Genomic DNA, 21,877 nt, shown 5'->3' on the forward strand with positions numbered 1-21,877 from the left:
ACTCTTGACCAAGCCAGCCCTACCTATGCTGTTCCTCCTCCTCCTCCTCCTCCTCCTCCTCCTCCTCCTTCTTCTCCTTCCATCATCAGCATATGTCTCTTCCTCTTTCCTTTCTCCTGGGCTCTTTTTTTTTTCAACGTAAGCAGGTTACCTCGTTATAAGCCAACAGGTTCTCTTTTACTTGTAGCTTCTTTGTTTTCTTCTCTACTCTAGTTTTTCCTCTCCTCCTCCTCCACTTCCTCCTTCATTGTTACTTCTCTCCCTCTTCTTTATGATTTTTCTTTGTATTTTCGTCTTAGCTCAAGATTTCTCAAGTGTCTGCTTCTTCTTTGTGATTTTTCCTTTTTGTTTGCCATATCGTGGTTGCTAGACCTTTTTTGTATGCGTTTGGTTAGCCTGACATGTTCAATACTCTCCCTCCTACTCCTCTTCCTCCTCCTCCTGCTTCTCCTCCTCCTCTTCCTCTTCTTCCTCTTCCTCTTTCTCTTTCTCTTTTTCTCTTTCTTTCTCTTTCTCTTCCTCTCCTTCCTCCTCTTCCTCCTCCTCCTCGTCTTCCTTTCTCCTTCCTTCTTCTCCATCTGTCGAACCTACTTTGTTTTGAAAGTCTAAGACAACTCCAATATTTTTCCACACATTCTTTTCCACTTCTGTTATTGTCTTCTCCCTTAGCTTCTAGTCACACTCTTCCTCCTCCTCCTCCTCCTCCTCCTCCTCCTCCTCCTCTTGCTCGTGCTGTGCCTCGGGAGATCACTTGCTTCATATTCATGACGCTGCTCCCTCACCTCTGATGACGTCACTTGGGTCAGGGCGGATCCCTCGGGGGCGGAGGGGGAAGGATAAAAGTGAAGGAGGATGGAGGATACTGAAGGAGAAGCATAAAGAGAAGAGAAGAGAAGGAGGAGGAGGAGGAAGACAAAGAGAAGGATGATAGGAAGGGGAAGGATGAAGCATGAAGAACAAGTTAACGAGAGTGAAGTTTAAAGAAAGAAGAGGCGTGGAGGTAAATTGATAAAGGAAGGAAGGAAGGGAGGGAGGGAGGAACTAAATTGACAAATGGGAGGAGGAGAAACTAAATAGATAGAGGGAGAGAGACGAGAGAGAGACGAGAGAGAGACGAGAGACGAGAGACGAGAGAGACGAGAGAAATACAGATCAAAGGAAAACCACCACCACCATCACAACCACAACAGAACTTATAAGGAAACATGACATACCATTACCAAAACACCACATACACCACCACCACCACCACCACCACCACCACCACCACACCCCCTGACGCAAGAATGATCCTGCCCAAACACGCCTTGACTTTCCCACTAATAAGAGACACTCACTCACGTACTTTACGATGCCCCTCCGCCTTACTCACGCGTCTCAGCCAACCAGGAAAGGGCTTGTTTGTTCCTCGTCCGCTGATTGGCTCCCGTATTTTGTCCCTAGATCTTTATTGGTCCTTGGCAAGAGGGAGACAAAGATGGATGGTAATTGGTAGGTCAGGTTTACGTACGGTTTCCCTATTGGGTCTCTTCCTCCTCCTCCTCCTCCCGTTTTCTAAGTTAGTATGTCGTGTGAGACGTTGATTGGCTCTTACTGATGCCCTGGAGAAAGAAGGTCCGTGATTCGTTGACTTGTTTTGAGAGTTTGTCTGTGATTGGTCGCTACTCACGCCTCGTTTTCTTTCATCTTCTTCATCGTTTTCTTTGATTCACTGCTGATTTTTTTCTCTCGTGGGAATTGAATAGACGATATTTTCCTGGTTTTTTTTCTTGATTTGTAGTGTTTTCGTCACTATCTTTGGGATTTAATGCTCTTTATATTCTCTTTTCTCTCTATTTTCTCTCTAAATGTTCCTGTATTTTTTTATTTGCATTTTTCTTCAGTATTTTATGGACTTGAATGGTTTTTTTCTCTATTTTCTCTCTATTTTCTCTTTTCTTTCTCTGTTCCTATTTTTTCTTAATTTGCAGTTTTCTTCACTATGTTATGGAATTTAATGCTCTCTCTATTTCCCTGACTTATTTATTCTCAATCCATTTCTATTCCTCAGTTATGGAAATTAATACTGGATGTTGTTTCCGTTATTTCTTTAATTTGCAGTATTTCCTTTTCACAATTCACGTTTTTCCTTCGTTGAAATTAATTGTCTCGACTGTTTTTCTCAATCTTTTTTCCCTCCTTTTCAGAAATCAATACACCCAAAATTATTTCCCGCAGTATTTCCTTGTATTTTCTATTTCCTGACCGTATTAAACCTCACCCCAGCCCAGCCCACAGCAGCTCACCCCACCTCACGCCACCCCAGTTCACCACACGCCAGTTCATCACACCCCACCTCATTCCATCCGACCCCATTTCACCCCAACTTCACCTCACTTCAGATCACCCCACCCAATCTCACACCACTCAACCTCACCCAACCTCATATCACCCCACTCCCCCAGTTCCACCCCACCCACCCGACCCTACCTCACCCCGTCCTCACCTCACCTTATCTCTCCCCACATTTCCCCACCTCACCTCACCCCAGATCACCCCACCTTAGCCCAAGCTCACCCCGGCTTACCCACCCGATCCCCAGCTCACCCCACCCAACCCCACCCAAAACCCCAACCAAGTCACCCTACCTCATCTCACCTCACCCTACCTTACCTCACCCCAGCTCACCCCACCAACCACAAAGGAGCATAATCTTTCTCGTATCCCCATTGGCTGTGAGCTCAGGGCGATCCTCCAATCCGCTTGCAGAGACCCGACCTTACCACGAGGCGCCTTCAGGAAAAAAATTAGAGTAAAAAAACATTATACACAGGTCAAGGGTGGTAGTGGTGGTGGTGGTGGTAGTGGTGGTGGGCGGCTGGCTGGCGGCTGGGTGGCGGGCGGAGGTCAACTTGCCGTGTGGTAGTGACGCAAAGTGGCCCAGAGCTTGCGATAAAAATGTTCATAACCGGACCCAGATTTAGCGAGCAGTCCTGATGAGAGAGAGAGAAGGGGAAATGAAAGCGGTGTGGTTGCTGCTGCCGGAAAGAAAGTTGGGCCAAGAAGAAAACGTAAAATCGTCAAGGGAAATTTGCATGGGAAACCTCGATAAATTCTTTCACGGCTCGGAACTTGCTAACTTGGTCTTCTGGTGCACGCCGCGACTCTTCTTCCCTCACCTTCCCCCCTTTTTTTTGTCTGTTTTTCTTTTCTTTCCATCTGTTTCTTTAATCTTGTTTTTCTTTTTTCCATCCATCTGTTTTAGTTCGCAGTTTGTTTTTCTGTGATATAATTTTTTTCTCCTTTACTATTTTTCTTTTTCTTTCTCATCCATTTATAGAGCTTTTTTTATAGTAATTTTGTTTTCTATTCTTCTATTACGTCACTCTTTTTCTAATTCTCTTTATTTCTCTTTTATATCACTTTCAGTTCCATTTTAATACAAATTCTTTTTTTCCTCAATTCTTCAGTATATCACTTACTTTTATTAACATTTTTCTAGTTGTATTTCTTTTTCATACTTTTTAATTTAATTTTTATTTCAGTGCATTATAATTGTTTCTGTGTGTGTGTGTGTGTGTGTGTGTGTGTGTGTGTGTTCGTTAAATTTATGTTTAATACTGCAACTGGCATCCACTGGGAGTCTCATTTCCCTGATACTGGAAAAAAATGCAGGGACAGTAATTTTGTCCTCGTGTGTGTGTGTGTGTGTGTGTGTGTGTGTGTGTGTGTGTGTGTGTGCGTGTGTGCGTACGTTTTCACGGGAGATTAACGTACACAGGCTGACATGAAGTGTGCTGAATAATTTCGCTAACACGTACGCACTTTTTATACAGTCGTCACCTTTTGTAGTGTATGTTCTCTCTCTCTCTCTCTCTCTCTCTCTCTCTCTCTCTCTCTCTCTCTCTCTCTCTCTCTCTCTCTCTTTCCACGACCTCATTGTTTACCTAGTTCTCTCACTTTCTTCCTTACACCTTCATACTTTCTCTACAAGCCTTCATATTTTCCCTACAGCCTTCATAACTTCCCTACAAACTTTCATATTTTCCCTACAAAGCCTCATTTCTTCCCTGCACTGCTCATATTTTCCCTACACGTCCCCGTAATTTCCCTGCAGGCTCTTATACTCCTTCCCAAGCTTCATGTTCTTCTGCACGCTCTCTCTCTCTTTCTCTCTTGCTGTCTCGCTCTCTCGCTCCTGACGGGGAAGGACAGTAATGGAGGCTTTGATCATCAGGTAACTAGCAATCTTCCTGGTGATGGTGAAGGTAATGAATAATGAATAATAAGAGACTCGCCTCCTTTCACCTCCTCTCACTTCGTCATCTCCTCTTGAATCTTATCTCTCACTTTTCTCTCCTGTCTATTTTTTTTTTTTTCGTGGGTTTGTATTACAGTGGTTTTGAGTCTTTCTTTGTGTTCTTTTTTGTTTGCATGGTTTGTTTTGATTTTTTCCTTTTGTTTGTCATGTTTTTTTTATACAATTTTTTCTCCTGTCTTTCTTTCGTGGCTTCGTGATTCATTGGTGTTTTGATTTATTCTTTGTTCTTTTTTGTTTGCATGGTTTAATATATTTTTTCATTTATTCATTAATTTTTCTCTCGCTTCTCCTGTTTTTTTTTTCGTGGCTTGTATTAGTGGTGTCTTGAGTCTTTCTTTGTGTTCTTTTTGTTTGCATGGTGTATTATGTTCTCTTTTTAATTTTTTTCATGTTTTTTTTTCTCATTTTTGTTTCCTTTCTCTTTTCGTGGCTTCGTAATACCGTGGCGTCTTGTATTTTTTTGCTTGTATGGTTTGTTCTCTCCTGTTTTTCATTCCTTTAATTCTGTTATTTTTCCTTCCTTTCTCCCTTTTTTCGTTTCCTCGTGATACCGTAGCGTCTTGAATCATTCTTCGTACTTTTTTGTTTGCACGGTTTATCATGTTCCGTCTTTTCCATTTGTTTTTCAAGCTCTTGATTCTCTCCCTCTTCGTTCTTCCATTGAATGACTTGCTGATGTGCTAAAGGTTGACTTGTGTTGACTGGTGCAGTGATGCGGCAGTGATTGGTGATTTAATGGGTGACTTCATGTGATTCAGTGTGCGTTGGCCCGATAAACGTTGACTTGGTAAGACATTTGACTTGATAAACGTTGACTTGATGAACTTTGATTTGAAAACGTTGAGTTATGGAACGTTGACTCGATGAACGTTGATTTAAAAAAGATTGCTTCGATAAGACGGTGATTCAGTGAGATGGAAACCTGATAAAACATTGACTTAGTGATTATCTAGACTCTTTCTTAACATTGACTTGATAAGCGATGAATCAACTATGGAATACACGATCTTTATCACTTAGTAGCTTTACAAAGGCCTTACTGGTGTCTAGAAGAAAAGAAGCGAGAAAAAAAAATAGCTAATGAACACTAACTTTGATAGCACGTGCCGGCTTGATGACCTGATGACCCACTGACCTGATAACTTGCTGAAACATGACCCGTGTACGTGAGCCACCTTCAGGAGTGACAATGTAGGTGTCAAAATACAACAACCTTTATTATATGTGCAGCGTCTTGAGATTTCCAGTGTTATCTTCACTCATTCGACGTAGATTGTTAGAAATGGATGTGAGCAAGAGAGAAAAAGAGAGAGGGAGAGGAAAGAGAGAGAATATGAGAGAGAGGGTGAGTGAGTCTTTTATGCATTCCGTATCAGTTCTCTTCAGTCATACAACATTGCTTCTTTGCTACAAGTTCCCGGAGATTGCTGCAGAGGCTTTCAATCACAGTTCATCAAAAAATTATACTCCTGGTTTAAAAAAATAGCATATTGCGGATGATTCCCTTGAGGTTTTTGTTCCGTCAGGGAGGAGGTCGCGCCTGAAGTCCATCCCAACCCTTTACTACCCTTCCCAAGCCTTTCCAACCCTTTCTAACCTAACCTAACCCTTCCCAAGCCTTTCTAACCCTTTCCAGTCCTTCCTAAACCTTCCCAATCCTTACCAACCTTTTCGAAGACTTCCCAATCCTTCTTAACCCTTCCCAATCCTTCTTAACCCTTCCCAATCCTTCTTAATCCTTCCCAATCCTTCTTAATCCTTCCCAATCCTTCTTAACCCTTCCCAATCCTTCTTAACCCTTCACAACTCTTCCTGACCCTCCTCACTTTCTCCAATCCTACCCAGTCTTCTTTTTTTTCCTTCCTAAGTCACCCTAATCTTTCTCAGTCCCCAATCCTCCTCCAATCCTTTTCTAACCCCTTTCGTAACCTTTCCCTAATCCTTCTCCAATCCTTCAATCGTTTCTTAGCCATTCCAGCCATTCCCAGACCTCCCTATTCCTTTACTAACCTTTTTCAATCCTTCAACCCTATTCTAACCATCCCAGCAGTCCACATACCTCCCAAGCTCTTCTTAATCCTCCCCAACCCTCTCTGATCCTCCTTTTTACCTCTTCAACTCTCCTTAACTCCTCCCAAAACTCTTATATTTTCCTTGACTTTCCCAACCCTTGTCAACCCTCCCCAACCCCCTCCTGTCCTTCTACACTCCCCCTGTCCTCTCCAACTCTTCTCTCGTCCTCTCCAACTCTTCTCTTGTCCTCCCCATGTCCTTTCCAATCCTCCCCATGTCCTTTCTAACCCTCTTCATGTCCTTTCCAACACTCCCCCGACCTCCTATGTCTCACCCCAAACTTCTGTCGTTCCACATTGCTCCTCCTGTCTATCCGTGTCCCCGAGGCCATCCTGTCAGTCCTCAGTGCCCCTTCCCTCCCCTTCCTCCGGCCGTGGCAGCGCGGGACACACTGTCTCTCTCTCTTGCCTCCAGTTGCGCGGGGGACTGGAAAGGATGGTCAGTAATTTTTGACCATCCCGTTGCTGTCTTTCGATGCGACATGTCTCTATATTTTTTTCTTTATCTCTCTTCTCTTTCTCTTTCTCTTTTTCTCTCTCTTACTTCTGTGTTTTATGGGAGTTCGGTTTGTTTTCAGTTTTTTTTTTTTCTTTGTCTTGATTTGTGATGTATTTTTTGTTCTAAGTTGTTTTTCCTTAGTTTTTTTTATTCTACCGTTGTAGTTGTTGCTGTTGTCATCTATCATTTTGGTATCGTTAAGCAAGCACGGAAATTGGCGAGTTTGTTGTCCTGTTGTCTTGCTGTCTTTTCTTCTCAGACACAACGTTCTTTACTGTTTACGAATTCACTTTCATTAGACTCGAGGGCGTTCATTACACATTCACCTCTTTGTTGCGTGAAGGAAAGGGAGGAGCGTTGGGTCTGATATCCGAGGAATGTTGATCGTAAAGTCCTCGTGATCTTCTTGAGATTTGTGTAAAGTAACCATTGCATTTTATGTCGATGTTCGGTTACGTTATAAGCAGTTAATGTTTTGCTCAAGGCTACTTCAGGAAAGATTTGGTTGTAACTCGTTTAGTCTTAATTAACCCCTTCAGTACCAGGACACGTTTTCATATTTATTCTGCTCAGTATTTGATTTTATGCAGGTATAGAAACTTGTGGGGATTAAAATAGTGATGATTTTGGCCATTAATCTTCTAACCTCCATAGACCCTTCCTAATGTCAATAAAATCGTCTAACCACACCAAAAATTCATAAGAATGCGTTGCAGTACTGATGGGTTAAGGAGAGGTAAGAAGGGAGAACAGAACAAAAAGGGGAAGATTAGGTTAGTGTTGGGTTAAGTTAGTGTTAGTGAGGTTAGGTTAAGTTAGAAGTATTGAGAAATGTGAGTCAAGATTTTGTTTAAAGGTGTTTAAGTTTGAGGTCAGGATAGCAAACGTTAACTTGCGTCATATCAGGTACCATTAGGTTATGCCAAGTCATTTTAAGCTAGATTAAGTTAGGTTAGCTTACGTTGGGTTGGGTTTGGTTAGGTTAGCCTTTTTTATGTAAGAGGAGGGCTGGGCAAGGGCAATGAAAATATAAAGAAAAAATCCCTCTGTTGCTAATCTTAGAGATATACAGCATAGGTTAGGTAACGTTAGAACTCTCAAGTAGGGATTAGATTAATTTACTTCATCTCAGGTAAAGCAAGGTTAGTTATCTCATCTGTGTAAGTGTTGGTTAGGTTAGGTTATGTCCTCTCAGGTTAGGTTTGGTTAGGTTAGGTTAGGCTTGGTTTGGTTAGCAGTCTCATCTGTGGGCAAGTGTTGGTTAGATTAGCAGTGGAGTCTCATCTGGGGCAAGTGTTGGTCGTAAAGTGTGGAAGTCTTTAGGGAAGTTTAGCATTACGTCTTCCCGCTGCTTGCTGCCTTCCGTCTTCCTCTCCCCTTCATGCTGGCCTTGTATTTTTAGGAGAATTTAGTGCTGGGCTGATATACGATGCAAGTTATGAAGATAATTCTCTCTCTCTCTCTCTCTCTCTCTCTCTCTCTCTCTCTCTCTCTCTCTCTCTCTCTCTTTCTCTCTCTCTCTTCCCTGGAGGACGTGAAGTGAACGGTTCTGTGTCACGCCAATTTCAGTCCATGTCGTTCTAACGCTTGTCTTCCTCTTGTCTTCTCCCCTTTCGATTTCTCTTCTCCTTTCTGTTCGCCTTTCTTATCTCCTCTCCTGCTCTTTCTCCTTCCTTCATCCCATGTCTTTTCTTATCCCCATTTCCTGTGCACGCCTTTCCTTCCTCCTCTTTCCTTTCCTCTTCTTACCTCAGTCACATCTCTCCTCTTCTGTTCTGGTCTTGTGTCTTCTCTTTTCTCCTATTTCCCGTGCTGTGTTCTCTCCTTTTCTTCCTCCTCCTCCTCCTCCTCCTCCTCGCAGAATAGCAGGACTCAGAACATGGTGAAGTATAGAGAATCATAACTTGCCTCATGTAAAGTTTCAGGCGTGAAATATTTCCTGGGAACAAATTCCTTTCCCTTCGTCGCTTCCATAAAACCCGACGGTTCTGAGCAGCCATGGCCTCGATACCCCTTAGGAGGAGGAGGAGGAGGAGGAGGAGGCTGGTAAGAAAGGAGGGAGAGAGCTTACACCATATTATTTACCTATTTTTTTCCTCTCTCCTCCAGTGTGCTCCTCTGATTGGCTACTTCACGGCCAATCAAACGCTCTGACAAAGAAAGATTCGCTGTGAAAATAGCCAGGAACTTTCTCGTGTGGCGCTGTGAAGGTCTCGGTGCGTGTTAAAAAAAGGAGGTTTTCCATGCATACTAAGAACCTTGATCACCTCCACGCTGCAGCCACCTAATCAGAGGGAGAAAGAGAGGGAGAGGGAGAGAGAATGAATCACCCGCAGGAGGAAGACATTTCATTCTCTCTCTCTCTCTCTCTCTCTCTCTCTCTCTCTCTCTCTCTCTCTCTCTCTCTCCCTCTCACTTTCCCTTTCCCTCACACTCTTTCTCTCCGCCGTCTCTAAATCACTTTGTATGTTAATTAAACCTATTTGCATTTAATGAATTTTTGCGGCATGTCCCTACACCTGGACTGTCCCCGGTGGCTGCGAACTGCCATCACCTGCCATCACCTGCCATCACTTCCTCCACACCTGACAAGTCCACCTGTACCCTCCCGCCCACCTAAGCCTTCCATCCACACGCACAAACAAACTCACTGCCGCTTCCCACAGGCTGACCTCATCACTCCTCATTACTCTTCATCATCATTTCACTCCAAGCTTCGCTCTCTCTCTCTCTCTCTCTCTCTCTCTCTCTCTCTCTCTCTCTCTCTCTCTGCACTTTAATTCCTTTGGCTCATAAATTGTAGCCACGCGCGGGCTCACTCGCACATTTTCCCTCCTATACATACTCCCACGCTCTCGTATTCCTTCATCCCCACATACTTGCTTTAATTCCACCTCGTATAAGTTTCCAGCTCTCTCCCTCTCTTGCCACCCTCCTACACACACACACACACACACACGCACTCTCTTTCCTTCACTCTCACTGCTCGCTTTAATTCATTCTCACAATTGATAGCCACACCAGTATCAATTGTTTTCCCTACGTACATCCCCTCGGCCTGTTTCCCCTCATTTCTCACGGTTTCCATTTCTAACGCCCACTCAGGCACACGCACATACACTACACATACATTCTATTTGTCTGCTCACCTCGTAAATTGAAAGTCTCTCCCTGTTATTTCAAGCACCTCTTTTGCAAGTTGTACCTTTGTGTTTTGTTACTTGCCTTTTCCAGATCCGTTTCGCTATGTATAACTTTTACGATCTCCCTTTCAATTCATACTCACTCTTAACACACACCAACCGTTCTTGCATCTATTCCTTTCCACAGTCATAATCGAAATATATATCTTCCTTCTCTTACATTTGACCCTTTACACCCCTTACCTTCGAGGAGACACCTGCCGAAATAGCACTGGTTCAGGGGGTGCTGTGAACTTATTAAAACCAGGTGTGATCTCACTGATTGTTTCTCTTCGCGTCTCACAACACAAGAGACCAGTCACAGCCTGCCCTCTAAAGACAACTCTCTTCCTTCACATGAAACTACTTGCACTTACCTACACATATATTCTTCATTCAAGATTTACAATTGAAAAAAAAATTTCTCCTATACCAGCCAAGAAGTCCTTTCCTTTTCACTTTTTTTGGCTTATTTTACCATTTTTTTGTTGCCCTTGGCCGGTTATCCCTTGGCCGGTTATCCCTCTTACCTAACCTAACCTAACGTAACCTAACCTACACTCAATCACACACTCCACACTTCAGACCTCCAATTCTTACACACATTCACACGTTTTCCTCGTCCACTCAGCACCCAGTACCGACATAACCTCCACATCTGCCCACACATCCACACCGGAGCCTTGGATCACACCCTACAACTCCGCACAACAAACAAGCTCCCGCGGCAGCCAACAAGCCTCACAACTTTGCGGTTCTCTCATAACTTCCCTTGTTGCCCTCCAGCGTCTGCCAGCCTCGCTCCGCCCACCTGTCCCTCAGAAGTGCCTTATTTCGAGGTCTTTGGTGGAGAAAACGAGGCCAAAGACACCGCCAGCCGTCAAGGTATCGAGCTCTTTATCAGATTCGTTGTAGTGTTTCTGATCCTCTTGTGTTGACGGGCTGTGATGCCTTGCTCTCTTTTCTCTGTCTTTCTTTTTCTCTGTTTCTGTTTCTCTGTTTCTCTCTCTCTCTCTCTCTCTCTCTCTCTCTCTCTCTCTCTCTCTCTCTCTCTCTCTGTGTGTGTGTGTGTGTTGTTTGGTCCTGTTTTCGTTCCGTTTTGTCGTGTTTTGTTATTTATTGTTTTTCTTTGTTGTGTTTTCTCGTTTAGAAAAATGTTTTCGCTGTTTCTGGACGTTTTCATTTTACTATTTTCATTTTTTTCTCTGATGCGCACGTGTCATTTTCTTTAATTTGTTGTAATGAGCCTTTAAATTTCGTTCATCTTTTTTTGTGTTTTTAATTAGACTTGTTTGTACTAAGATTAGCATTGCAATTAAAGCGAGACATGAATAATGAACACGCACACGCACACACGCACATTAAGTTTTACCTTCTTATATTTTCTTGTTCTTCTATTTCCATATGCATCATTTCCTTATTCTGTCTCGTATTTCTCTTCCCTTCTGATATCGCACCTGTTTTTCCTTCGTTCCTTCCCCTTCTTCCCTTCTCGCGTGTATTTTTCCTCATTTCTCCCTCCTAAATCATGTTCTCTCTCAAATTTACTCTCTCCTCTCCTGTCCAACGAGGTATGTGTGTGTGTGTGCGCGCGCGTGTGTTATGCATCAATATAAATACACAGCGATTGTTTTGTCTCGTTTGGCGGAAATTATTCTTCAAAAGTCAACGTAACTCTTGTTTATTTTTCACTCCATTTTTATTTGTATCAAACCATTTCCCTATCACCATTTTTTTCCCATTCTATAAGTCAGAAGTGTCGAAATATTTGTCACCGACCTTACATCTCTCTCTCTCTCTCTCTCTCTCTCTCTCTCTCTCTCTCTCTCTCTCTCTCTCTCTCTCTCTCTCTCTCTCTCTCATGCATACATTTCGACTTTGCAATTTATTTCGTTCATGGCTCCGTGTTCCGGCATTGCGTTTACGGCTGTGGTCGCGGACGCATATTTACGAAAAGGTGGACGTATATTTTTGCTCACAATCGCTCGGGACGCATAACTTGGGAGTCCGAAGTGACGTTCCAGTAATGCGAAAAATATAAATAAAAACAGGAAATTTGTCCCCAAGCTGTTGGCATTTGTTTTTTAAATGCGCATTTGACTATGAATTTGCACGTGTGTGTGTGTGTGTGTGTGTGTGTGTGTGTGTGTGTGTGTGTGAAGAATGAGATGGAATGGCAACGAAAGGGGGGAGCGGGAAAGAGGAAATAAAAAGGGATAATGTTGGAAGAAGCAGACGAGAAAGGGATAGTGAAAGGAAGTAGAAAAGAAGGGAAGAAAATAAGAAAATGGGAGGAAAGCGACTTGCTGGGAGAATGGAAGGAGGAATATGAAGAAAGGGAGACAAAAGAAAATGCAAAAAAAAAAGGCAGAAGGAAGAAGACGGGAAGATAGATAACAAAGAAATGAGAAGAGAAAACAGGAATAAAAACGTGAAAAAGGAAGATGAGGAAGGGAGGAGTAGAGTTAGGTGGAAGAAAAGAGGGAAGGAGGGGAGAATGGAGGAGAAAAGAGTAGGAGGGGAGTGATGGTGAAGGGAGAAGTGAAAGTTAGAGGAGGGAAGAAGGGGATTGATAAGGAAGGGAGGAGTGAGAGATGGGGAGGAGAAGGAAGGAAGGAGTGAGAGATGGGGAGGAGAAGGAAGGGAAGGAGGGAAGTGATTAGAAAGAGGTTAAGGGAGAGTAAGGAGGGGAGGGAGATAGGGAACTCAACATGTCCTCTTTAACCCCGCAAATTATTCAGCAACGTGAACGGTTGGCAGCACAACAGGTGTGTGTGTGTGTGTGTGTGTGTGTGTGTGTGTGTGTGTGTGTGTGTGTGCGCATGCGCGAATGTGTATGAACCTGTGCGTGTTGGAACATGTCAGAGAGAGAGAGAGAGAGAGAGAGAGAGAGAGAGAGAGAGAGAGAGAGAGAGAAACATTTTCTTGCTATGACATTTCAGTAAAGATTTCTAGCCTGTCATTTTTCTCCTCCTCCTCCTCCTCCTCTTGACTTTTCCTACCTCTCCCATTTTCTTTTCCCTCTCCACCTTCCCTTTCACGCTCCAAGAAAGAAAAATGAAGACGTAAAGAATATCAAATAATTTACCGGTGACTCATTTGCGAATTTGTTTACAATTTGATTACCAGAGAGAGAGAGAGAGAGAGAGAGAGAGAGAGAGAGAGAGAGAGAGATTAGGAAATGGAAAATGAAATAAGAGAAAATGTTGGGATGTTATGAAATCCCACAGAAAAATGTTAGGAAATTTAAGTTTGCTTGCGCTATTCCTGGGAGGAGGAGGAGGAGGAGGGGGGGAGGAGGAGGAGGAGGAGGAGGAGGCAGATGTGGTAGAGCAGTAATCAAGACAAATTCTGGCACCACAAGGCTGACCACCACTATCTGAGGACACACACACACACACACACACACACACACACACACACACACACACACACACACACACACACACACACACACACACACACACACACACAGTAATCCACTCTGGGCCGCCTCCTTCATCACACATTTTGACCACAAGTATAAACATTTTCTCATACTGTACACTCCATTTCAATTTCGCTCCTAGATTAGTGTCACTATGAGGGAGGAAGGCGCACTTCCTCCCTCGCCTGAGTCCTCTCCTTGAACTCCTAAACTTCCTCTTATCTCGCATCCCGGGTCGTGTCAGCTGCAGCCTGTGACACGTGGTTTTATCATCCGCGGGAGATACAGGGAGATAAAAGTCCATACAGGGAAAATTGTAAGGAAATGAGGCGCTTGGAACAGGGAAAAATGTTCTGGTTAGGGAGAAATTTATTGGTGTGCATGAACGCGTGTCGTTGGCGCTTCAGAGGAAGGAAAATAGTGAAATGGGAGAGATGATGATACTCTGGAAGGTTTTTTTTTTTTCATGTTAAGGGAGTGAGATTAGAGAAGGAAAAAAAAGGTAGATAGGGAAATGAGATGCGCCTAAAAAATGAGAAAGGGAAAACTACAAGCATTTACAAGAAAGAAAGGTTTTAGAACAAATATATTTCCGAATTTCTACCCAGTTTAAAGATGTTGAATTGATAAGTAAGGCGACGGGAGAAATTAAATATATCTTTGAATTTCTACGCAGTTTAAAGGTGTTCCAGTGATCAGAAATGAAGGAAATGTGTAGCAAATAAGTCATTTAGAATTTCCAATCGTAAAGGAAGGCGACGGGAGAAATTAAATATATCTTCGAATATCTATCCAGTTTAAAGATTCCATTTGGCTGTAGAACAAGTAAAGGTGTTCCAGTAATTAGTAATGTAGGAAAGGTGTAGAAAGTAAGACGTAGAATTTTCGATCGTAAAGCAAGGGAACAAAGTAAATTAACAAATATATTTTCGAATTTCTACCCAGTTTAAAGATTCCAGGTAGCTGTAGAACAAGTAAAGCTGTTTCAGTGATTAGAAATGAAGGAAATGTGTAGCGAATAAGTCGCTTAGAATTTCCAGTCGTAAAGGAAGGCGATGGGGAAATTAACAAATATATTTTCGAATATCTACCCAGTTTAAAGATTCCATATGGCTGTAGAACAAGTAAAGGTGTTCCAGTTATCAGTAAATGTAGGAAAGGTGTAGCAAGTAACAGTGACTTAGAATTTTCGATCTTGAAGCAAGGCGATGGGGAGATTTACTGCCTCAGCCTAAATTAACGCTTCTTGGGTGTAGGTATTAGAAAAGACGAGGCAGAAGCTTCAAGTCTGATAAAAAACTGGTTTCCGGTGCAAATTTAAGAGACGCGCTCAAGAAGAATCTCGTGGATCAGAATTTATGGCTCGGGGAAGTAATCTTATTCTGTCTTTTTTTTGCAGCTCATTAAGAATTATGAAGATGAGGGAAGGCAAAAATAGCCAGTACGTGTTTCTTTACAAAATACTACTACTACTACTGCTGCTGCTGCTGTCACTACTTTTACTACCACTGCTACTACCACTGCTACTACCACTATTTCTACTACTACCACTATTTCTACTACCACTATTTCTACTACTACCACTATTTCTACTACTACCACTATTTCTACTACTACCACTATTTCTACTACTACCACCATTTCTACTACTACCACCACTTTACTACTACCACTATTTCTACTACTACACTATTTCTACTACCACCACTACTACTACTACTACTACCACCACTACTACTACTACCACTACTACTGCTACCACCACTACCACTACTGCCACCACTACTACTACTACTACCACTACCACCACTATTTCTACTACTACTACCACTACTACTACTACTACTACTACTACTACCACCACCACCATCATTACTACTACAACGCAATTAAAAGGACAGTAAGTTGAGGAAGGATGGACTTTCAAAATGAGAGAGAAAGAGAGAGAAAGAGAATATACAAACTTAAAGTAACGTACGAATAGCTTCATTATTTCATACAGTGCCTTGTCTTTCTTCCTCTTCCTCTTCCTTCTCCTCCTCCTCCTCCTCCTCCTCCTCCTCCTCCTCCTCCTCCTCCTCTTCCTCCTCCTCCTCTTCCTCACGCATTCAGGTAGAAGAGGTCGAGTCAGCAAGTGAGTCAGCAAGCAAAGGTGACGAGATCAGAGAGAGAGAGAGAGAGAGAGAGAGAGAGAGAGAGAGAGAGAGAGAGAGAGAGAGAGAGAGAGAGAGAGAGAGAGAGAGAGAGAGAGAGAGAGAGAGAGAGAGAGAGAGAGAGAGAGAGAGAGAGAGAGAGAGAGAGAGAGAGAGAGAGAGAGAGAGAGAGAGAGAGAGAGAGAGAGAGAGAGAGAGAGAGAGAGAGAGAGAGAGAGAGAGAGAGAGAGAGAGAGAGAGAGAGAGAGAGAGAGAGAGAGAGAGAGAGAGAGAGAGAGAGAGAGAGAGAGAGAGAGAGAGAGAGAGAGAGAGAGAGAGAGAGAGAGAGAGAGAGAGAGAGAGAGAGAGAGAGAGAGAGAGAGAGAATTTGTCAGTCAGCAGAGGAGAGTGAAGGACAGACAGCGATAGTGAATGACAGGATGGTGGAATGACAGAGAGAGAGAGAGAGAGAGAGAAATTTGTCAGTCAGCAGAGGAGAGTGAAGGACAGACAGCGATAGTGAATGACAGGATGGTGGAATGACAGGATGGTGGAGAGATTGAGAGAGAGAGAGAGAGAGAGAGAGAGAGAGAGAGAGAGATTGAGAGAGAGATGGTTATAGCAGTTGACATTGTAAGGAGGAGGAAGAGGAGATGATTGTAAGGGATGGATGAGGTAATTATTAAGAGGAGGAGGAGAACAAGGAGGAGGAGGAGGAAGACGATGACATTAAAACTGAAAATGAGGAAGATGAAGAAAAAAAGGGAGGATGCAAGTGAAGAGGAGGAAAAGGATGAGAATGAGGAAGAGGAAAAGAAAAGAAAAGAAGTTAATATTCGGTGGTGGTGAAAGGAAAATAGGAAAAAAGTTGTAATACGTTGAAATTGAGAAATGTTATAAAGAAAACGGAGGAAATTGCAGCGGGAACTGAAACATTGCTGGAATAAAGTAAGAAAAATGAAAAAAAAAATAGGTACTGAATCTAAGAAATGAAAGACACACACACACACACACACACACACACACACACACACACACACACACACACACACACACACACACACACACACACACACACACACACACACACACACACACACACACACACACACACACACACCACACACACACACACACACACCAGGTACGAAAAATGGCGAGAAATCTTAGAAGCTACCGAAATAAAAAAAATAAAAACGAGAGAAAAAAAAAACTTGTCACAAATAAATAAAACTGAGGGAAACATGAACCAATATTACAAACCTGCACTTTTTTTTTCTCCTATAATTTTTTCCGTTTTTTTTCCTCTAGAATCCAGTTTTCTTTTCTATTTTTCCTTTTTCCTTTTTCCTTTTCCATTTCCTTTTTCCTTTTTCCCTTTTACCTTTTTTTTCCGTGTTTCTTTTCCCTCTTCCCTGTAGAATCCGTTTGTCTTCCCTTTTTTCACCATTTTTCCTTTTTCCGTTTTCCCTCCAGAATAATTTTTCCTTATTTTTTCCCTTTCCTTGTCTTTCCTTTTTCTCTAGGATTCTTTTTTTCCTCCTTTTCCCTCTGTTTTTCCGTTTTTCCTCCTAATTTCCCCTTTTTTTTTATCGTTTTCCTTTTTACTGGTCGTGGGTGACGGGGCACGACTGGGAGGCAATCAATGTGCGCCGGTCGTCGTGGTCGTTCTGACGTCACAGCTCTCGCCCTGAACAAATAGCGCGCGGACCTTAATTAAAGCTTTATTATTTTTGCCGCTCGGGTTATCTGTAGGCGGACACTGGCAGAAATAATTAAGCCTACCCAATGCACTACCGCCGGACTGGAGCAATGGGTCAAATTACTGGTGGTGTCTATTGCTTCAGGGGTGATTGTGCACGCGCCCACGCACACAGACACGCACACGCACATACAAGCACACGTAGAAGTTTCGCCTCGCTTTGTTTAATATTACGTACAGTGTAGGGACGGGAGCTATATATCTTTTTTTTCGGTGTGTGGGTGGGTGGGTATGTTGGTAGATGGGTGTGTGGGTAAGGGTTGATGAATTACACACACACACACACACACACACACACACACACACACACACACACACACACACACACACACACACACACGATAGAGAGACAAAGGGAGAGAAATATAAACAGAAATAGAAATATAGACAAAAATACGCACACGCACACGCACACGCACACACACACACACACACACACACACACACACACACACACACACACACACACACACACACACACACACACACAACACAATGATAGAGAAACATACACAGACAGAAACAGATAAACATGACAGAAATAGCAAAACAAATAGATGTAAATAGACAGACAGAGAAACAGAAACCAAAAACAGACAGATAGAAAGACAGACAGACAGACAGACAGACATAACACAGTCAGCCATCCCCCTCCATCTCTCACCCCTCAGCTGTAATATTAAACGAAGCGAAACGAAACGACCCGTGAGGTAAACGAGGCAGTTTCGAGTCGCCGGAGGAACGTGTTGAGTAATCCTGAAAGTGTCGAGGACGTGGGGACGGAACTCAATCCTTCTGGGGATGCGCGGCTTACGAGGGACGAAGGAAGCGAAGGATGCGTTGAGTAGATTCTGCGGTTAGATGTGGATAAGAAAAGAAGGAAGCTGTAGGAGGATTATTGACAAGGGAAGGAAGGAGAAAGAAGGATATTAGAGGTTGTGAATGTAGGAAGAATGGTGTCCTCCTCCTTTTCCTCCTTTTCTCTTCCTCCTCCTCATTCGTCTCATTCGTATTATCATTACCATTCTTCTTCTCCTTCCATTTATGTCGTGGCTCCTAAAACCACATTTGCAAGGAGGAAGCAGCAACAACAACAGAGAGAGAGGCACCAGATGTTTCTCGTGTATGTATATATGTATGTGTGTACGTGTGTAAGTGCGTGTGTCTGTCTGTCTGTCTGTATGACTGTCTGTCTGTATGAATGTATGTATGTATGTATGCATGCCACTAGCCGTGTAGGTCACCAGATCTGCTTTAGTTACCACACACACACACACACACACACACACACACACGTCCACCGTCACGCCCAGAACTCATCACTATGCAGAACGCCTCACTGAGAGACACGTGGGCGGGGTGGATGGGATGGGCGGGGAGGTGGCAGTCCTAGGGGTGTGTATGGGGAGGGGAGTGATGGGTGGGGGAGTGAATTCGAGAGGACACAGGGGAAACTATAAGGGGTGTATAAACGTGTGTGATAGGGGTGAGGGTGGTACTGGGAGGGGTGAGGGATGAATGAGAGATCCTATTGGGGGAAGCAGGACTTGTAGGGGGTGTTGAAGGGGTGATATTTATGTAGGGGTGACTGAGGGGTGAAGGGACGTCTTTTGGGGATATAAGAAGAGGTGAGTGACTTTTTTTCATAGATATAGGGGTGAGATGGAGGTGAGAAAGGTACTGGAGGGGTGAAGGGGTGATAGTCAGATGACGGAGCCTTAAGATGTAAGAGGGGTGAGGAAGTCTCGTAGGAGTGATGGAGGGTGAAGGAGGGGTGAGGAGGGCAAGGCATTCACCCTCGTCACCACTGCCGCGCCAAGTCACCATAACCTCATCAGCAACACTCTGGTCTATTCAGGTCTAGAGAGGCTGGAGGGGGAAGGGGGTGGAGGGGGACAAGAACGCAGGGACCAGAGAAGGATTAGCCGCGACTTGATGAAACTCACACCAAGACAGACAGAGAGAGAGACAGATAGACAGTGATAGATGGACTGGAATCGATACTCTATATATATGCACTGGTAGAGGCACGTTGACTGATAGACTGACAGAATGATAGACTGTTTTATTAAATGTATTGATGGTTACTGCTGGTTAATGGATAGATAATAGATACTGATAAAGATATTGACAAACGGATAAACTGATAAGATATTGCTGGTTAACATGGCGGTGGAAAGATACTGAAGGAGTTTTTAGAATATTTACTGATAAAGATTAAGGCTAGGACAAATAGATAATGATAAATACTGATAAAGATATTAAGAGACTGATAAACTGATAAGATAGACGTTTTTTTAGATTCGTCAAAACAAAAATAAGCTAACAAATATTTAAGGTTTTAAGACATTTGTATCAGACATTTGGCTAACGCTACTTATCCTTAACACACGCACACACACACACACACAGAGCAGGTGAATCTAATTGTGAATCTAATTACCTGTGATTTATTATGGATACGAATCACCCGTAACTCTCACAGGTGTTACAAAATTACATTAACTTTCACACACTATTTTGCGTTTTCTGTTGAGTGAGTTTTTTTTACACAGGATAATTCTCTCAATTCTTTTCTTTATTTCTTTATTAATTCTCTTCCTTTGTTATCCCTGTTCTTCGTTCCTTCTCTACTCTCCTCCTTTATCTTCCTTTAGCCTTCAGTAATGAGATGTTTGCACGCGTGAGTTCGGCAGGAGGAGGAGAGGAAGTCATGAGAGTTTGTGCAGGATAGGAGATGGAAAGACGAGAGGAGGGCCGGAGGAATGGAATGAAGGAAGAAGGAAGAGGGAGGAGGTCGTCTTAGTATGCAGCTCTTCCTCCCACCTCTCAACAGCATGATGTGACCCTCTCAGGCTTTATCGACACGTCCCTTCCTCCTCCTCCTCCTCCTCCTCCTCCTCCTCTTCTTCCTCTTCCTCTAAGATCATGGAGAACAAGAAAATAATGAAGTCATAACACATATTTCGTAATGCGTGGCAGTCTCTCCTACACGCACGCACGCACGCACGCACACTGGGGAGCAGAGTTGTGTTTTGCCAATCAAGGAGTTAAGATCCTTGGTCTAAGTAAGAGGAGGAGTGTCACTCTTCCCGCTTCGTTAGTCCACGTTAACGAGAGGGAGCAGCGATGCGGGCCCGCTGACAGACAGGCACACGGTAAACACATTATCCAACTCCTCCTCCTCCTCCTCCTCCTCCTCCTCCTTCTTCTTCCTCCACTTCGTCTTCGTTTCTCTCTCAGCTCTTCAAGTTTCCTCCTATTACTCTTCTAATTCTAATTCTTCTCATTCATTTGTCACGCTTCCTCTTTGTATTGGTTTTCCCTCATTTTTCCTGCATTACTTTCTTCCTATTGACATTTCCCTCCTCCTTATCATCCTCCTCCTCCTCCTCCTCCTCTTCCTTCACCTCCTGTCAGTCATTATTCCCTTTGTCGTATACGTCTTTCCTTCCACCTTCCAGTTTTCTCCTCCTCCTCCTCCTCCTCCTTCATGTCTTCATTCTCCTTCCATCACTACCTGCTTCTCATATTCCTTCCTTTCTGCATCTGTTTCCTTCTGTACCATTCCTCTTCCTCCTCCTCCTCCTCCTTCTCCTCCTCCTCCTCCTCTTTCTCTTCCTTCTGTCAGTCATTATTCCTTTCCTCATATGCACCTTTCCATCCACTCCTTCCATTTCCTACCTCCTCCTCCTTTTCCTCCTCACATTCGCCACGGCAGCATTAGGGGGGCGCTGCTCCCTCAACCGTCTCTCCGTCGCCACCAAATGAATAAATTGCATTACTAGACTCGAGCCTGCAAGTTGAGTAAAAGAGTTTTTTCACGTTTTTAGCTTTTTTCACTCTCCTTCGTGGCCTTGGTTGTGGTGATGGAGGTCCCTTTTTTTCCCTTCTCTTACCTCTTTTTTTATTTACCTGAAGGCGGAAGCTCTTTCTTATTAAGGTGACCAGGTGAAGTGCCCTCGACCTCTCTTCACGGTAAGAAAATGGAGTTAAATATGAAAGTGTGTTGTTTCCACTTTGTTTTCACTTTTCACTCTCCCTGTTGGTATAGTTTGGTTTTATCAGTGTCTCTTGTTATGGGGTGAGTGAAATGGATTGGGGATTGGTGCTTAGAAGAGATTATAAGTAAGTGATTGGGTTAGGTTAGGTTAGAGATTTGTTTATTATTGTTCTGTTCGAGTGATTCAGTTTGCCTGTTGCTTTTGTTTTCGAATGTTTTGGGTTTAGTGCGTTTTTGGTTGAGTAAGTAAATATGCAAGTGAGTGAGTGAGTGGTGAGTGGTGTGGTGAGTGAGTGGTGAGTGGTGAGTGGTGGTGGTGGTGGTGGTGGTGAGTGGTGGTGGTGGTGAGTGGTGGTGAGTGAGTGAGTGGTGGTGGTGGTGGTGGTGGTGGTGGTGGTGGTGGTGAGTGGTGGTGAGTGAGTGGTGGTGAGTGGTGTGAGTGAGTGTGGTGAGTGAGTGGTGGTGGTGAGTGAGTGAGGGAGTGAGTGAGTGAGTGAGTG

At 43.5% G+C, this 21,877-nt stretch overlaps 1 protein-coding gene across 1 annotated transcript; it reads left to right on the top strand.

Moving 5' to 3' along the window:
* The first annotated feature begins 1,351 nt into the window (after window positions 1-1,351).
* Window positions 1,352-2,691, top strand: LOC123510862 (protein TRACHEARY ELEMENT DIFFERENTIATION-RELATED 7A-like). The gene is made up of 2 exons (XM_045266303.1): window positions 1,352-1,399; window positions 2,266-2,691. The coding sequence occupies exons 1-2, from the start codon at window positions 1,352-1,354 to the stop codon at window positions 2,689-2,691; spliced, it is 474 nt and encodes a 157-aa protein (XP_045122238.1).
* Window positions 2,692-21,877: the final 19,186 nt, after the last annotated feature.

The sequence above is a fragment of the Portunus trituberculatus genome, chromosome 30 (assembly GCF_017591435.1).
Source record: "Portunus trituberculatus isolate SZX2019 chromosome 30, ASM1759143v1, whole genome shotgun sequence".
NCBI classification, from domain to species: Eukaryota; Metazoa; Arthropoda; class Malacostraca; order Decapoda; family Portunidae; genus Portunus; species Portunus trituberculatus.

Coding starts and splice junctions, on each gene's coding strand:
- LOC123510862 (XM_045266303.1), top strand. CDS start 1,352: ATGCCCCTCCGCCTTACTCACGCGTCTCAGCCAACCAGGAAAGGGCTT. Junction 1,400..2,265: donor AGCCAACCAGGAAAGGGCTT/GTTTGTTCCTCG, acceptor ACCTCACCCCAG/CCCAGCCCACAGCAGCTCAC.